Here is a 14,382-nt window from a genome sequence, read left to right on the forward strand (position 1 = left end):
CCACTGGGATGCGTGCGAGCACAGCTCCTCGCTTTTCCACCGCTTCCAGGGAAACCTCCTGAAGAAAGCGCAGCCGAGGCGGAGGATATTTGTGCTTTTTTTTTTTTTTTAAACAGCCAAATTACCTGAAATACTGAAACGGATCAAGAGAAATGACTTGAAGCCTATCCATAACAGTGAAGGAGAGAAACACAGGCTCATCGCAACATCTCACTTCCCAGGCTCCGTCACTTGGTGCATTGCCCCAAGATGCTGCAAACTAAGTCATGGAACAGCGATATATCATCCCACGTGTTTAAAAAAAAAAACTGCAAGATAACCTACATGCAACAAAAAAAGTCACAGCAAATGAAACCCCAGCCATCTGTAACCGGGCTCCTCCGAACCCCCTCGAGATTAAGGAGCAGAAATCCACGAGTCTCTGGGCAAAACCCAAAAACACGGCTTTCCACGGAGGGATCGCTCGCGGCACCGAGGAGCTACGGAAGCGAATGGATCCCCAAACCGCGTCCGCGCTCGACCTGCCCGCGCAGAAGCGCCGGCGAGGTCTCAGCACGACAGCTCCGCGTAAAAGTAAGTTTCTTCTCCATCTTCCAGCAGTCGATCCAACGCTATAAAACTGCAGCGGCATGTGGCACGGCCTGATAGGCTGAATTTCTGCGCGCGAGGTGGATAGCTTTACACGGGGATTAGATTTATGGCCAATCTCTGGTTTGGGGGGGGGGTTGTTTTGGTTTTTTTGTTTGTTTTTTTTTTTTTAAACAGAAACATTTTGCTGTGTGCCTCGGCACAAACACGATGCAGAGCCGTGCGTTCAGCGCTCGCGCACCAGCAGCTTTAAACATCACCCGAACCAAATGCCCCTTTAAAAAATAAAAGTCGCTCTCCGTGGGGTAATCCATCAGGTTGTAAAAAAACAGGGAATTCCCCCTCCCCATCCCTAGTTCTTGTTATTGTCAAAATGTTTTAAAAAATCAGCGATTCTTATGACCGAGCAATGCAACGGGACTCCTTCTGAGCCGGGATGAGCGGGGCCGCTCTCCAGACAAAGGCTTCCCCCCCCAGCTGGCTCCCAAAAACGGGTGAGTTATCCCATGGGAAGGGGCCGCAGCACCCTACCTGCCCCGGCAAGACCAGGGTCCGGTGAGCGGTTTGTCGTTGGGCAGGGAAGAACAAAGCGCAGAGAATTAGATCAACTAACAGGGAAATAATTTTTAAAAAAAAAAAAAGCTTCAGTGATTGTTTTTCCTTAAATGCCGAAGGGACTAGCGAGCGATGAAAGCAGCTCAGTGAATGAATCCGGGAAGCTCCTCTCATTTAAACCCCCCTGCATCTTGCAAGTGGTTGATCACGAGCCCCGCGCTGCTCCCTCGGAAGAAAACATTGGCAGAAAAGACACTTTCAAGAGCATCTTAAGTTTAATTAACTCTGCCAAGTAGATATTTCTGCTCTCCCCTCCCAGAAACATTTGAAAGGAGGCAGCGATCCACACACCCCCCCCCCCCCCAGCCCTGCCGCTGCACCAGAGCGGGCAGGAAAACAGCAGGGACCGGGATGCTCCGAGCGGAGCCGGGTGCCACGACCGGCGGGAGCCCGTTAGCCGTCGGAAGAGGAAGCCAGGCCGCTCTCGGCACGGGCAAACCGCAGCGCTGCAAAGATGGATGCTCCCTGTCAGCTGCACGTCACATTCGGTTTCACGCAGCCTCGTGATCAGGAAAAGCGCCAAAGCGAAGGTTGCACCTCGCGCCGAAGATCTTAACGGCTCGGAAACCAGGTCGCCGGCCCCGAGACGGGTCTTTTTGGCCGTTTTCCCACCGCCGGGCGATCAGCAGCTCCGATGCGCCCAGGAGAACCAGGAATGCAACAAATTCCAGGCACGCTCCCAAATCACGGCGAGGCAGGGGGATCCCTACAGACACCCGACCGAGGGGACACGAACCCCGTTACGGATAAGGTGCGAACGCGGTGAAGGCGGCGTTTCACCCCGAGGGTGCCGGGCCCCAGCGGCAGCCCGGCTCGACGGCTGCACCGAGCTTCCCCCGGCGCCCACGTGAGCTGAAATCGTGTTTGCCCTCGGTGACAGGAGCATCACGGGCCATTTAAAAAGCCAGTGATGTGCCAGAGCAGAGCACCAGCATTTCAAGGGGTGGGGGGCTCTCCCTGCACACCTAGACAGCTCAAACGCAGCCGGCCCTCGGCTCCCCGGTGAGAAGCCATGCGATCCTCTGCCGGTAGCCAACCACGCACAATCCTTAAAAACCACCGTCCTCTTGAACCGCTTGTTGTTGCAATCCTTCCCCAACCCCCACCGAAGAACACCGAGAAATAAGAGTCAAAACCTCCCACACCTTCTTCCAGAAGGACGCCGTTCCCCACGGGCTCGTACCCCCCCCCCCTTCCTCCTCCTCCAGCCTGTCAGCAGCCGAGGCAGGCTCAGGAAAAAAAAAAAAAAAATAAAAAAAAATTTTAAAAAAATCCCTTTTCGGGGGGTGATTTCAGCAAACAGAAGGCGAGGAAGGCAAGGCAGCTAAAGCGAATCGATACGATCGCATCCATATGCTGTCGCTCTTCCTCCTTGCTTTCAGCTACCCTCCGCTTGCCCAAACCACCTCCTCCTCCTCCTCCTCTCTTCCTGGCAAAGCACCCCCCGCCATCAAAGAGACCCTTCTTTCTAGGCGCAGAGGGGAAGGCAGAGCGTCTTTAAACCCCTCGAACACTTTTATTTCGGGAAATTGAGCAAGGGGGAGAGGAACCGTGCTGCCCAGCTCCCCAAAGGCCGAGCGAGGAAGGGCCTGTGCCTCCCCAGAAGCGGTGTTTTCATCCCCCCCCCTCCCCGCCCCGATCCCCACAGCGAAAGGGGAAGGGGTGCGGGCAGGGCTGCGGGCAGGGCTGCCTGCGCTGCCCACATGGAAGGAAGGGGCAGTTGCTGGACTCTCTTGCTCCGCGTTAAAGCAGAGATGTGAAAGTTTTCCTGGCTGCCCCCCCCCTCCTGGTTTTGACGTGGGGAAGCAGCATCGGGAAGCGGGGGGGGTGGGAGCAAAGAAAGGAGGCAGAATCCTGCAGGGCACAAAACCTGGTTTCCCAACCGGCGGCAGAGCGAGGCAGGGACAGTCAATCACCCGTTCCCATCGCCTCCCTAACGAGGGATCAGGGAAACGCCGCGATGGCAACGCAGAAGGAAATGGGAATCGCAGAAGGAAACGGGAATCGCTCCCAAAACCTGGCAGAAGAGGAGGGGAACAAAGGGGGTGTCCCCTCTGGGTGCCAGCCCCCCCCCCCCCCATCATGGAGGGTTGCTCCATCGCAGCGTCGCTCGCCAGCGCTCCCCACGAAGCGACGGTACCCAGCCCCAACCCCAAATCCACCGGGAGACGATGGGGGGGGGGGGGGGGGGGACGACCCCCGCTCCCCTCAAACCCTCCAGGTGCGCGGAGAAACGGCTGCTCCCGCCCCGTTCCGTCGCCTCTGGTTGGAGGGAGGCGGCGGCCGCCCCCCTCCCCGCTCCCCCTTGCCCCGGGGACCCCCCACGCACACCAGGCCCGGAGCCAGGCAGCGCCCGCACCCCGCTTCCCCACCGCCCCCGGCCCAGACAGCCCCGCCCCGGCCCAGACGGTCCCCAGCCGGGCAGGGACCGGCCCCCCCAGCCCCGGAGGAAGAGCCAACACCCCGTTTTTACCAGGGGTATCCCACCCCCAGCCCTCCTCGCCCATTCCCGAGGGCTGAGCCAGCCCCTGCCACCCCCCCCAAACCCCCTGGGCTCTGCCCCCCCAAACCCTGGGCTCCATATCCCCCCCCCCCCCGAGCCCCTGAACCCCCCCTGAGCTCTGCACCGGGCTAGCGCCAGCCCCAGAAGCCCAGGGCTCTGCCCCCCCCCCCCCAACCCCCTCTGCTCTGCCCCCAACAAAACCCCTCGCCTCTGACTCCCCCCCCCCAATCTCTGCCTCTACCCCCCCCCAAAGGCACAACCCCCCCACCCCCTGCCCTCCCAAACCCCTACGCTCTGCCCCCCCCCCCCCAAAACCCCCGGGCTCTGCCTCCTGCCAACAGAGCCCCCCCCAAGCCCAGCGGCACTGCCCCCCAAATACAGACACCACCCCTCCCCCAGCCCCCGGGCTCGGCCCCCCACACACACCCCCGGGCCCTGCCCCCCCCCCCCCCGGCACCCCCACCCCCGCCGGGCCCGGTGCCCCCCCCCCCCACCGCCCCCGCAGCCCTCACCTGGCTCGGGGGACGCCGCCCTGGGGGCCGGGGGCGCCGGTGGGTGCCCTGGGGCCGAGCCGGGGCCGGGCCGGGCCGGGCGGGCGGAGCAGACGCGGCGCTGCAGCCACCAGCCGCCGCGGAGCGCAGCCGGCACCACCACAAACAATGCCGCTGATTGGGCAGCGGCTCAGCCGCTCTCGCCCCGCCTCCCGACCCCAGACGCGACGCCCATTGGCGCGGCGCGACGACGGACGCGGAGTCTCGCCAATCGAATCCGCCGGCTTCTTCGCCGGGCCCGCCTCCCGCTCTTTACTGGCGGGCGGACGCGAAGACTGGCGCGCGGTTCCGCCAATGGAAAGCCACCGAGCTTCCCCGCGGGGCGCCTTTAATGGGTCCCCGAGCCTGGACATCCGGGTACTGCCGGCCGCGCGCGGTGTCGGCGGGCAAAAACCACCCCCCCCACCCCCCCGCGCCGCTCGCGGGGGAATTTGGGCCCAAAGCGGCCGCCGTAGCCGCCCGGCGCCCGGCCCACGTGGCGCTCGGTACCGGCCTGCACGTGGCCCGGCGCGACGCCGGGGGGGGCGAGGAGGAGGCGGAGCTGGCCCCGGTACCGGGCAGGGCCGCGCGTGTCGTGTGTTCCCCCCCCCCCCACTCTCCGTGGTCGCCGGCAGCGGGCAGGGCCCCAGCCCCGAGGAGGCCTCGCACCAGCCCCGAGGCCTCTGCCAGGCCTCAAGATGGCTGCCGTGGCCGCAGGCAAACGCGCTGGCACCTCGTTCCCCCTTCCCGATGGGGCCGCCGACACCCCCGGCGGGTGTGTCCCAGCCCCCCCGGGAGAGTGGGGGGGTCCCGCTCCCCCGCTCCCCCTCGATGCCCCCCAAGAAGGCGCCTGGGGAGGCAGCAGGGAAAATACCGCAGCGGCTTTTATTTACAGACCCCCGGGACGGGGGGGCTCCTATTGCACAGTACGGGGGGGGGGGGGGGGGAGGCGGCCCCCAAACCCCCCCCCCCCCAAACCCCCGCGATGGCCCCTAACCCCCCCCCGCCCCCCCCCGGGGTGTGGGCAGGTGATGGGGGATAGGGCAGAGGTGGGGGGGGGGAGGGATGCAGAGAGCCCCCCACCTCACCCTGGGTGCTGTCCTGGCACCCACCTGGCTGCCAGCACAAGCGGGAGGGTGGGGGGGGTTGGGGGGGGAATAAATAAATAAAAATATATTAACACTGACATATAAAACCCTTTGTGAGCCAGGGGCTGTGGCGGGGGCTCCCCCCTGGAGGTGGGGAGCAGAGGGGCTGGCCTGGGACACCCCCCCCCCGCCCCCCAAGCTCTGTACCCCGGGGTGGGGGGGGGGGGGCTGTGGGGGCCACCCCCCCCTAGCACTCGAGGGTGGCCCCGAAGCTCTTGCGGCAGTCGATGGCTTTGGAGCTGGGGGGCTGCGCCCGCCGCCGCCGCAGCTCCTCCTTGCCCAGGCTCCCCGCCAGCTTGTTGTAGGCCGACTTGTACTTCTTGTCGAAGGCGGCTACAAGGCGAGGAGGCGGGGGGGGGGGACGGACACACAGACACACTGGCCATCAGCATTGCTGGGGGGGCCCCCCCTAGTCCCCCCCCAGTTGCTCCCCGAGCCCCCCGTACCGATGTCCATGTGGTCCCTGCCCAGTGCCGCCAGCGTGAGGAAGAGGATTTCCCGGTAGATGCTCCTGGGGAGGCAGAGTGGTGAGGGGGGGTGGGCCAGGTGCTGACAGGCTTGGGGGGGGATTCGGGGGGGGGGGGGGTCACCCCCTTACCTTTGCAGGTGCCAGGGGCCGCCCGGAGCCGCCAGCATCTCGAGGAAGAGGGCGATGGCCTTGTGCACCTCGCTCAGCCCCACGTGGCTCAGCACGGCCTCCAGGAAGGCCAGCGAGAAGGGGTGGCCGTGGGGCCGCCAGGACCGCAGCCGGGTGGGGACGTTACCTGGGGGGGGGGACACACACACAACACACACAGGAACGGAGGCGGGGGGGGGGGTCAGCGCCACCCCGCCGCCGCGGCTCCCCCTCCCCACTGCCCCCCCCGACTCACTGTGAAGCCGCCAGAGGACGTAAAGCGGGGGGCAGCTGTCGGGCTCGGGGGCCAGGACGTCCCAAAGCAGGCGTACGCGTACGCAGGGGGAATCGGGGGGCTGCGCCTGCGGGACAGGCAGGTGGGTGCCGGGCTGACAACCCCCCCCCCCAAACTCCCCCACCCCATAGCACCCCTCGCCTTACCTGCGGGACCGGGGTGACGTGCTGGGAGCCCAGGAGCAGGCGGGGGAGGTTGCTGGGCAGCCCCAGGCGTTGGAAGTACCAGACGAGGTTCCAGTAGATGATGGGATGGCTGTCCACCAGCTCCGGCTGCGCCAGGAACTCGCCGCCTTCGTTCTCCACCAAACTTTCCAGCTCCTTCCGCAACACCAACGGGCTCAGGTAGGCGAAAGCCACCCTCTCCGACCGCCGCGGCACCTGCGGGAGAACGGGGGGACACACACACACCGCTGGGACACCCGGCCCCCGTTGCCCGTCACGGGGATGGTTGTCTCCCCTCTCCGTGCCCGGCACCGTACCGCCGCATCCGGGCAGCCGTTGCAGAGCTCCGGCTCGGCCTCATCCAGGGCCAGGCAGCGGCGGCGGTCGCTGAGCACCGGTCCCTGCGCGGTGGGAGGAGGGAGGGAGCCGTCCTCGGCGGCGCTGCGTGGCAAAGAGAGGTGGGGGGGTTACGGAAACAGGGGGGCACCGGGGAGGACGCGGGACGTTGGGGATTTCCCCGGAGGATGGAAGGAGGGGGGGAAATGGTGGACAGCAAAGAGGGGGTTTGGGGACACCGGGGGCGGGTGTGGGACATTGGGGTTTTCCCCCAGAAGATGGAAGGTTGGGGAACAGCGGTGGGCAGCAAAGAGGGACGTTGGGGACACCAGGGACACCGGAGAGTACGTGGGACATTAGGGTTTTCCCCCAGACGACAGACGGACAGGGGACACCGGTGGGCAGCAAAGAGGACGGTTAGGGATATTGGGGACACCAGGGAGGACGGGGGACATGAGGGTTTCTCCCGAAGGATGGGGGACACGGGGGTGCGCAGGGTCCCGCTGGGCCGGGGGGATCCTACCTGGGGGGCAGCTGGAAGTCCTGGATCTCGATGCTGAGGAAGGGGACGAAGGAGCGGCCGCAGAAGGGGCAGGTGGTGTTGAGGTTGGAGTCATCGGAGGTCCAGCCGGCCATCACCTCCTCGTCGTACACCAGCGCGCCGCAGCCCTGGCACCGCGAGCAACTGGACAGCAGGACCTGGCCGGCGGCGGCAGCACCGTCAGCCCCCACGGCGGAGGGCGAGGCGGGGGGTGCCGCAGTAGGACGGGACCCCCCCGACTCACCTCCACGGCGGGCGGCTCCTGCCCGGTTGCCCCATCAGCCGGCGGCTCGGAGGACTTGGGAATGCTGGCGCTGCCCACCGACGTGTCCGACAGGTCCAACTCGCTGCCCAGCGAGACGGAGCTCTGGGGGGGGACACACGCGCCATCAGCGAGGACGGACAGACAGACGGACAGCCGCAGCCCCCGGGGGGAGAAGCCGGGTACCTCGGAAGCGGTGGATTCGGGGCGCTCCCGTGGGCGCAGCAGGGTCTCGGCAGGGCTGCGGCGCGGCGGGGGCTCCCCATCCCGCTGCTCGGAGCCCCGGCGCGGGCAGGCATCGTCGTCCCGGGGGCCGGCAGGGAGTTCGGTACTGGCGGCCGGCCGGAGCGGGGGCCGCTTGCCAGGGGACAGCAGCTGCTGCAGCTTGGCGGCCAGCCCCCGCCGCGGCGTGCCCCCCGCCGGCCCCCCGGCGCCCGCCGGCCCCTCATCCGCCCGGTCGCTCTCGTCCGTGGCAAAGCTGACGTCCGACAAGCTCCCGTCGGCCGAGCCGGGGGGACCCCGCAGTCGGGGGGGCAGCGGGTCCAGGGCTGCGGGAAGAAGGGGGGGCCGGGTAGTTGGGGTCTCCCCTGGCCCTCCCCGGCCCCCCTCACCGTGGGTGCCACCGGGGAAGCTGAGGCTGCCGCTCTTCACCAGCCGGGGGCCGGGGGGGGTCCCGCAGGCTGCGCCCGGCCCAGGTGGTCTGCCGCTGCAGGCTGGGACGGGGCGCCGGGGGGGCTCGGCCGCCTGCGGGAGGGGATGAGGGGGCTATCAGCGGGGTGACAGCAGCCCCCCCCCACCCCAGCACCTCCCCCCCCCCCCATCCCCACCTACCTGGGCGGCGGCGGCGGCGCGGCGGCCCGGCGTTCCCGCTGCCGCAGGGGCTGCCGAAACTGGGCAGCCCCCAGCACCACGTTGCGGAGCTTGGCCCAGCGCAGGCGCCCGCCCTGGGTGCCCGCCGGCCACTTGCTCTCCAGCACCGCCTGCGAGGTGGGGTGGGGGGAACGACAGGGTCAGGCGCCGGCGGGGATCCCCGGCCCCCCCACGTGCATGTCGTGTGTGTGTGTGTGTGTGTCCCCCTCCATCACCTTGTTGTAGTAGCCGTAGGTGATGGTGTTGGGCACGATGCCGGCGCGCTTCATCTCCAGCAGCACCCGCACCGACAGCACCGGCTCCCCGTACTGCCCGCAGAGCTGCATCAGGATGCGGTAGCAGACCTGGGCGGGGGGGGGGGGGCCAACCACGGGCAATCAGGGGTGGCCGGGGTGTCCCCCGCCGCCCCCGGCGAGCCCCCCCTGCCCCGAATGTCACCTACCTCGTCCGGCAGCACCACTTTGTGAGCCTCCATCTTGCGCAGGACCTCGTAGGCCAGCTGAAGCGCCCGCAGCTTGGCGGGGGCGGCGCGGACGTGGGTGGGCAGGTAGAGGAACCAGAGCCCGTAGCAGTGCCCCAGCAGGCACTTGGCCCACATGTCGGGCACCGAGGAATACTTCTGGGCCACGCGTTGGGCCACCTTCATCTCCTAGGGACGAGGGGAGGAAGAGGAGGGAGCTGGGGGGCGGGCGGGGGGCGCAGCCGGCATCCTGCGCCCCTCGCCGTCCCGTCCCTGCTGAGGCCTGGCCAACTCGTCGCACCGTTGGCCCCGCTCACCTGCTTGGTCCTGCGTGGGGCCGGGCTGCTGGGGGCACTGCTCCTGGCCTGGCATAGCTGGGCCACCAGCGGGTCCCGGGGGGGCTCCAGGAGCTCGGGGCGCAGGGTGGGGAACCCGTCATAGCTGGGGTGGGGTGGGGGGGGGGAGCAGAGGCTGAGTTGGGGGGGACCCGGGGAGGCGGCGGGGCTGAGGCGGGGGTGAGGGGTGAGGGTCTTACCGGTACCGCGCAGGCAGCTCGGCGCCGTCGGGACCCGCTGGCTGCTCAGGGGGGGTGATGAAGACGGTGTGCTCGCCCCCCCGCGGGTCGTCCAGCTCCATCAGCGGGGCGTCCTCCGGCTTCTCCAGCTCCGCCTGCACCTGGGGAGGGGGCACGGGGTGTCACCGGGGCGGGGAACGGGGACACAGGGACGCGGCGTGGAGCCGGCGGCACCCACCTTATCCACGCAGGTGTCGAAAAATTCGAGGCAGGGGTCTCGGTCGCTGGCGAAGGAGCAGTCCTCGATGAATTGGGTGAAGAGCTGGGTGCGCAGCAGCTGCCCGTAAAACCGGTGGTACGCCCGCTCCCGGGACTTGAGGAACCCTGAGGGGACGGGAGGGGACAGGATGGGACGGGGGGGGGGGGATAAATCCAGCCCACCCCTTTCCCTGCCGCCCACCCACCTTGCAGGGAGAAGAGGCTGCCGGCGTCTCGGCCGGCCGGGGCGGGCGCCGGGGCGATGGGGCGCAGGAAGGAGCGGTAACCCCGCAGGGCGCAGGCCATGAAGCGCAGGAAAGCCGCCCGCGCCTCCAGCTCCAGCTGCGCCCGTCGGCCCCGCGCCGCCTCCGCGTCGCTCAGCAGCAGCTCCAGCGACGCTTCTTCCCCCGGCCCACTGTACACTGCGAAAGCAAGGAGGGTGGGGGGGGTGTGGAAATTAAGGTGGGGGGCGCAGGAGGCTGTGGGGTCCCCCCCCTCGGACCCCCACTCACTCTCATCCAGCTGCTGGGAGAGGCTGTGCAGCGAGGCCAGCAGCACCTTGCAGGGTCGGCGGGGCAGGGAGCGGGGGGAGAGCAGCTTGCGTTCCTCGCTCCTGGAGGTGGGGGGGGGACACAGAGGGACGAGGGGAGAGCGGCCGGCGGAACCCCGGCATCCCTCCGGGCAGCACCCGGCTGGTGAAGCCCACCCGCCACCATCAAGAATCGGGTGCCGCTTACTGGAAGATGGTGTTGGTGTCCAGGTCGACGAAGATGACGTCCCTGGGGGGCTCGTAGAGGTCGAAGTAGCTGGAATGGATGCCTACAATGAAGGGCACGGGGGCACACAGCACGTCAGCCAGCGCCAGCGGGCACAGCGGGATGTAGGGGCACTGCCAGCGCAGGGGGAAGATCATCTGGGGACACGACAAGGGCGGTCAGCGCCGCGGGCCGGGGGTCCCCAGCGCCGCGGCGTGTCCCCGGTGGTGTCCCCTCCCCGGCACTCACCGCCACCAGGGCTTCGCCCACGCTGGTCAGGACGTCGGGACGCAGGGAGTGGATGAGCAGCTTCTGCTCGGTCAGCACGGCCACCAGCAGCGCCACCGCGTTGTCGGGGCCCAGGTTCTGCAGCAGCGTCAGGAAGCTGGCGCCGCTGCGTGGGGGGGGGGGACGGGGACACACACATGTCATTCAGCCGCCCCACGTCCCCCTCCCACGCGCGTGTGGGTCTGTGCGTGCGTCCCCCCTTCCCACCCAGCGCCCCGCAGCCATCCCTACCTGAGCGGCAGCGGGGAGGACACGGGTCGGCACAGCAGCAGGTTGTCATACGGGGACATCTGGGGGGGGGCAGACAGGGTGGGCTGGGGGAGCCAGCACGGGGACGGGGCCGGCGGAGGGGGGACGACACGCGCACGCACGGTGACTCACCTGGACCAGGATGCGCGGCCGCTGCGGGGACGGGAAGGGGACGTTGTGCATGAAGTGGGAGATGTGCCTGCGGGCAGAGGGGCCCGTTGGCAGGGCGAGGCGACGGGGGCCACCCCCTTGTCCCATTCCCCCCCACCCCCCGCCCCCAAAACCTCCCCCCCGCCCGGCGCTCACGTCTCGAGGGGCAGCACGTGGGGCCCCGAGATGGAGTAGCGGTAGATAAACATGAGGAACTTGCGGAAGACGTCGAAGAAAGGCCAGTGGGAGAGGACGCAGATGCTCTTGCGGGTCTGCAGCGAGCGGCCGGCCACGGGCCGTCGGTCCACCACGCTCAGCAGCCCCAGGCGCAGGCTCTGCTTCTCCGACAGCCGCTCCCGGGGAAACGCTTCGTGGAACTGGATGGCCGCCCCGTACACCTGCGTGGGGCGGGCGGTCAGGGCGGGACCCCCCCCTCCCCGCTGCCTCTACCCCCCCCGCCCCAGCCCGAAGCCCCCTCTCCCCATCCTGCCTTGTCGCCCGAGGCGCCGGTCAGCACGAAGGTGGAGAAAACGGGCAGCGGGTACTTGGTGTCGGCCGGCCAGCTCTCGATGGTGGCCCCCATGGGCAGGCAAAAGACGGGCACCGATTCGGGCAGGGGGAAGGACTCGCTGTCCTGCTCAGGGTAACGTCCCAGCAGCCCTGGACGGACAGACGGACAGAAGGATGAGCCTCACCTTACCATTTCCCCCATCCAGCTGAGGAGGGGGAGGGAGGGAGCGGCTGGGTGGGCGCCCAGCAGCCTGCCAAGGCGAACCCACGGCGGGTTGACCCCCCCCAATCGCCACGAGAGACCCTACCTGCTTCGTAGACCAGCGTGTTGGCCTTGGCCATGGCGATCTTGTAGCACAGGAACAGGGCAGGGCCCCACTGCAAGGAGGGAGCGGAGGGGGGGGGTCAGCATGGGGCCAGACGGCGGCGGGGGCATCCCGGCAGCGGCGAGAAGGGGGGACCCCGGCACCCACCATGCTGGTGTTGAGGTTCTTGTCCACCCGGCAGAAAGTGTGGGGGGTGCTCTCGCCCTTGCTGGGCATGACGAGACAGATGTCAGTGACCCCCAGCGTGTTGTGGCCGTGGGGCTCGGCCGCCCGCCGGTACGTCAGGAAGGTGCGTTGGTGTCCCGGCCCCCCCGAATTGAGGTTGGCCGAGCGGCTGTAGGGCGTCGTGTCCAGGATCTTATAGCCCGGCTTCGGGCGGTCCTTGCCCTCGTAGTGCACCCTGGGTGGAGAGCAGGGGTGAGGGGGACCCCCGGGGAGCTCGTTCCCCCCCCCCCAGAGCCCCGGTCCCCCCGGGACTCACCCCAGCTCGATGAGGGGGGGCTTGTCCCGGCCCCGCTTGTAGCATATGAACATCTGGGGGTTGTTGAGCAGCCCGGCGTTGAGGTCGACGGGGTGGCCTGAGGTGGTGGTCTCGATGCAGGTGAAGCCGTGGGGCACCTCCTCGCCCTGCGAGCGGATGATGACGGCCACGTCGGTGATGGGCTCGCTGGGGCGGGCCGGGCGGTGCTGCTGGCTCTCCTCCTCCAGCGGCCTCGAGGTGTCCGTCAGTCCGGCCACCACAAAGTAGTCCACCAGCTGCGGGGGCTTCTCGTCCGACATGGCTCACGGCATCTGGGGAGGGAGGGGACAGCGGGATGGGTGACACCCCAACCCTGCCCCACAGCCCACCCGCACCCGCTGTCCCCGGGGCCCCGCAAAGCAGGAAAAGCTCCTTCGCCCCGGCAGGCTGGCAGCGTGGGGTGCCCCACGGCTGAGCTGGCGGCCGTGGGGCACGGCAGAGCTGACGGGGCGAAAGCGCCAGGGACGGGAAGGGAGGAGGCTTCCGGTCACGCCGCAAAGCACAAGGCGATGTGATGGGGACCCCCACGGCTTGGGGGGGGGGGAGAGGCAGCACCCCACCCTGAGTACAGCAGCTGCGGGGAGACACCCTCGGGCAGCGCCTCTGAGACAGGACCCCCACCCTGTAGCGCGGCCCCCCCAGCTTGGTGGCTGCACCCCTTGCCCGCAGCTGGTCCCTCTCCCCCTTGCGTGTCCCCCTCCCTGTCCCCGGTGCCCCCAGCTTGCCCGGGCGCCGCAGGAGGGGTCCGCGGAGGCCGCCGGAGAGCTGCGCGGGGCGGGCTGGAAAGGGGAAGGAAGCGGACGACGAGGCCGCGAACACCCACGTCACACCCTCGCGGCCGTCAGCCCCCTCCGCGGGGCACCAGGGCGCAACACCGGCTCTGCCCCAGCTGCACTGGGGGGGGCAAACCGGTCCCAAGCCCGAACACGGAGACCCCAAGCAGGGACATCGCGGTGGCCCTACGACCCCAGGAGGAAACCCCCTTAGCCGGGGGGGGGGTCGCAGCCCGCCGGGGCCGTGCCAGCATCCCCCGTGCCAGCAGAGGCATGGCCACGGCAGCGGGTGGAGCCTGTCCCCGTCCCCCAGCCGGGGACCCCGGGACCCCCCGGCCCCACGGGCAGCCACCCGGGGTATTTTTAGCCCAGCGCCACATGACGACGGCCGAGCCGCTGAGATGCAGCCCCGGCTCCCGATTTAGCTTCCTGCCACTGCCTCGCGTAGGGAGAAACCGGCTGGGGCGGGGGTCCCCACAGCCGCCCTGTGCCCCCCTACACACACACCCGCCCCCCCCCCCCGCCTCTCATGGGTCCTCCCAGCCGGGCCCCGCAGTGGGGCACCCCACTGAGAGCCAGCAGGACACGGCAGGGTCCCCGATGACGGGTCCCCTGACCCACCCTCGTGTCCTCATGGACCCCCTCGGTGACCCCCAGTGTGAGCAGCCCCACGGAGGGGTCCCATGGGAGCGGCAGGGCTTTGCTCCCAGCTGCAGCGGGAGCAGGAACCGGCCCCACCGTGGGGCTGCTGAAGGGGAAGTGGTGACTGCGGGGGGGGGGGGCAGGACGGACACACACACACACACACACCCCCCCCGGTGCCCCGGCCCCATCCCCAGGGCAGGATCCGGCTGCTGGCTATGGGGCCAGCCTGCCCCATGGCAGTGCCCCAAAGGCAGGGGGGCACCGGGGCTCCCCAGGCAGCAGCACATCCCCGCAGCCCCTGCCCCATGGCGCCTGGGGACCCTGCCCCGCTGCGTGCCCTCTGCCCCACGGCTCCCTGGGCCCCACGGGGCCGGCAAGGCTACAGCACACCCCACGGGCCCCCCATCTCGGGCTGGAAACCCTGGGCTGGAAATGGGGGCGCCAGCAAACGTCAGCCTGGCCACAG

At 68.6% G+C, this 14,382-nt stretch overlaps 2 protein-coding genes across 2 annotated transcripts in view; both read right to left on the reverse strand.

The window, feature by feature from the left end:
• GATAD2B (GATA zinc finger domain containing 2B) overlaps positions 1-4,288 on the reverse strand; it is a 42,291-nt gene extending 38,003 nt beyond the window's left edge. The window contains exon 1 of the mRNA XM_050912109.1: positions 4,219-4,288. The gene's annotated coding sequence lies outside the window, so the exon portion shown is untranslated. The remainder of the gene's footprint in view (positions 1-4,218) is intronic.
• Positions 4,289-5,571: 1,283 nt separating this feature from the next.
• On the reverse strand, positions 5,572-12,758 carry DENND4B (DENN domain containing 4B). The gene is given in 27 exon segments (XM_050912325.1): positions 5,572-5,717; positions 5,831-5,895; positions 5,983-6,148; positions 6,257-6,356; positions 6,442-6,675; positions 6,777-6,860; positions 7,249-7,494; positions 7,581-7,703; positions 7,785-8,265; positions 8,267-8,345; positions 8,437-8,578; positions 8,684-8,812; positions 8,911-9,117; positions 9,246-9,369; positions 9,464-9,621; positions 9,624-9,826; positions 9,907-10,122; positions 10,213-10,313; positions 10,438-10,613; positions 10,705-10,849; positions 10,975-11,033; positions 11,125-11,191; positions 11,299-11,540; positions 11,633-11,802; positions 11,961-12,030; positions 12,126-12,378; positions 12,460-12,758. Coding segments are annotated over 27 exon segments (4,485 nt in total).
• Between the last annotated feature and the right edge of the window lie 1,624 nt (positions 12,759-14,382).

This window comes from Gymnogyps californianus, chromosome 29 (genome assembly GCF_018139145.2).
Source record: "Gymnogyps californianus isolate 813 chromosome 29, ASM1813914v2, whole genome shotgun sequence".
Classification (NCBI taxonomy): Eukaryota; Metazoa; Chordata; class Aves; order Accipitriformes; family Cathartidae; genus Gymnogyps; species Gymnogyps californianus.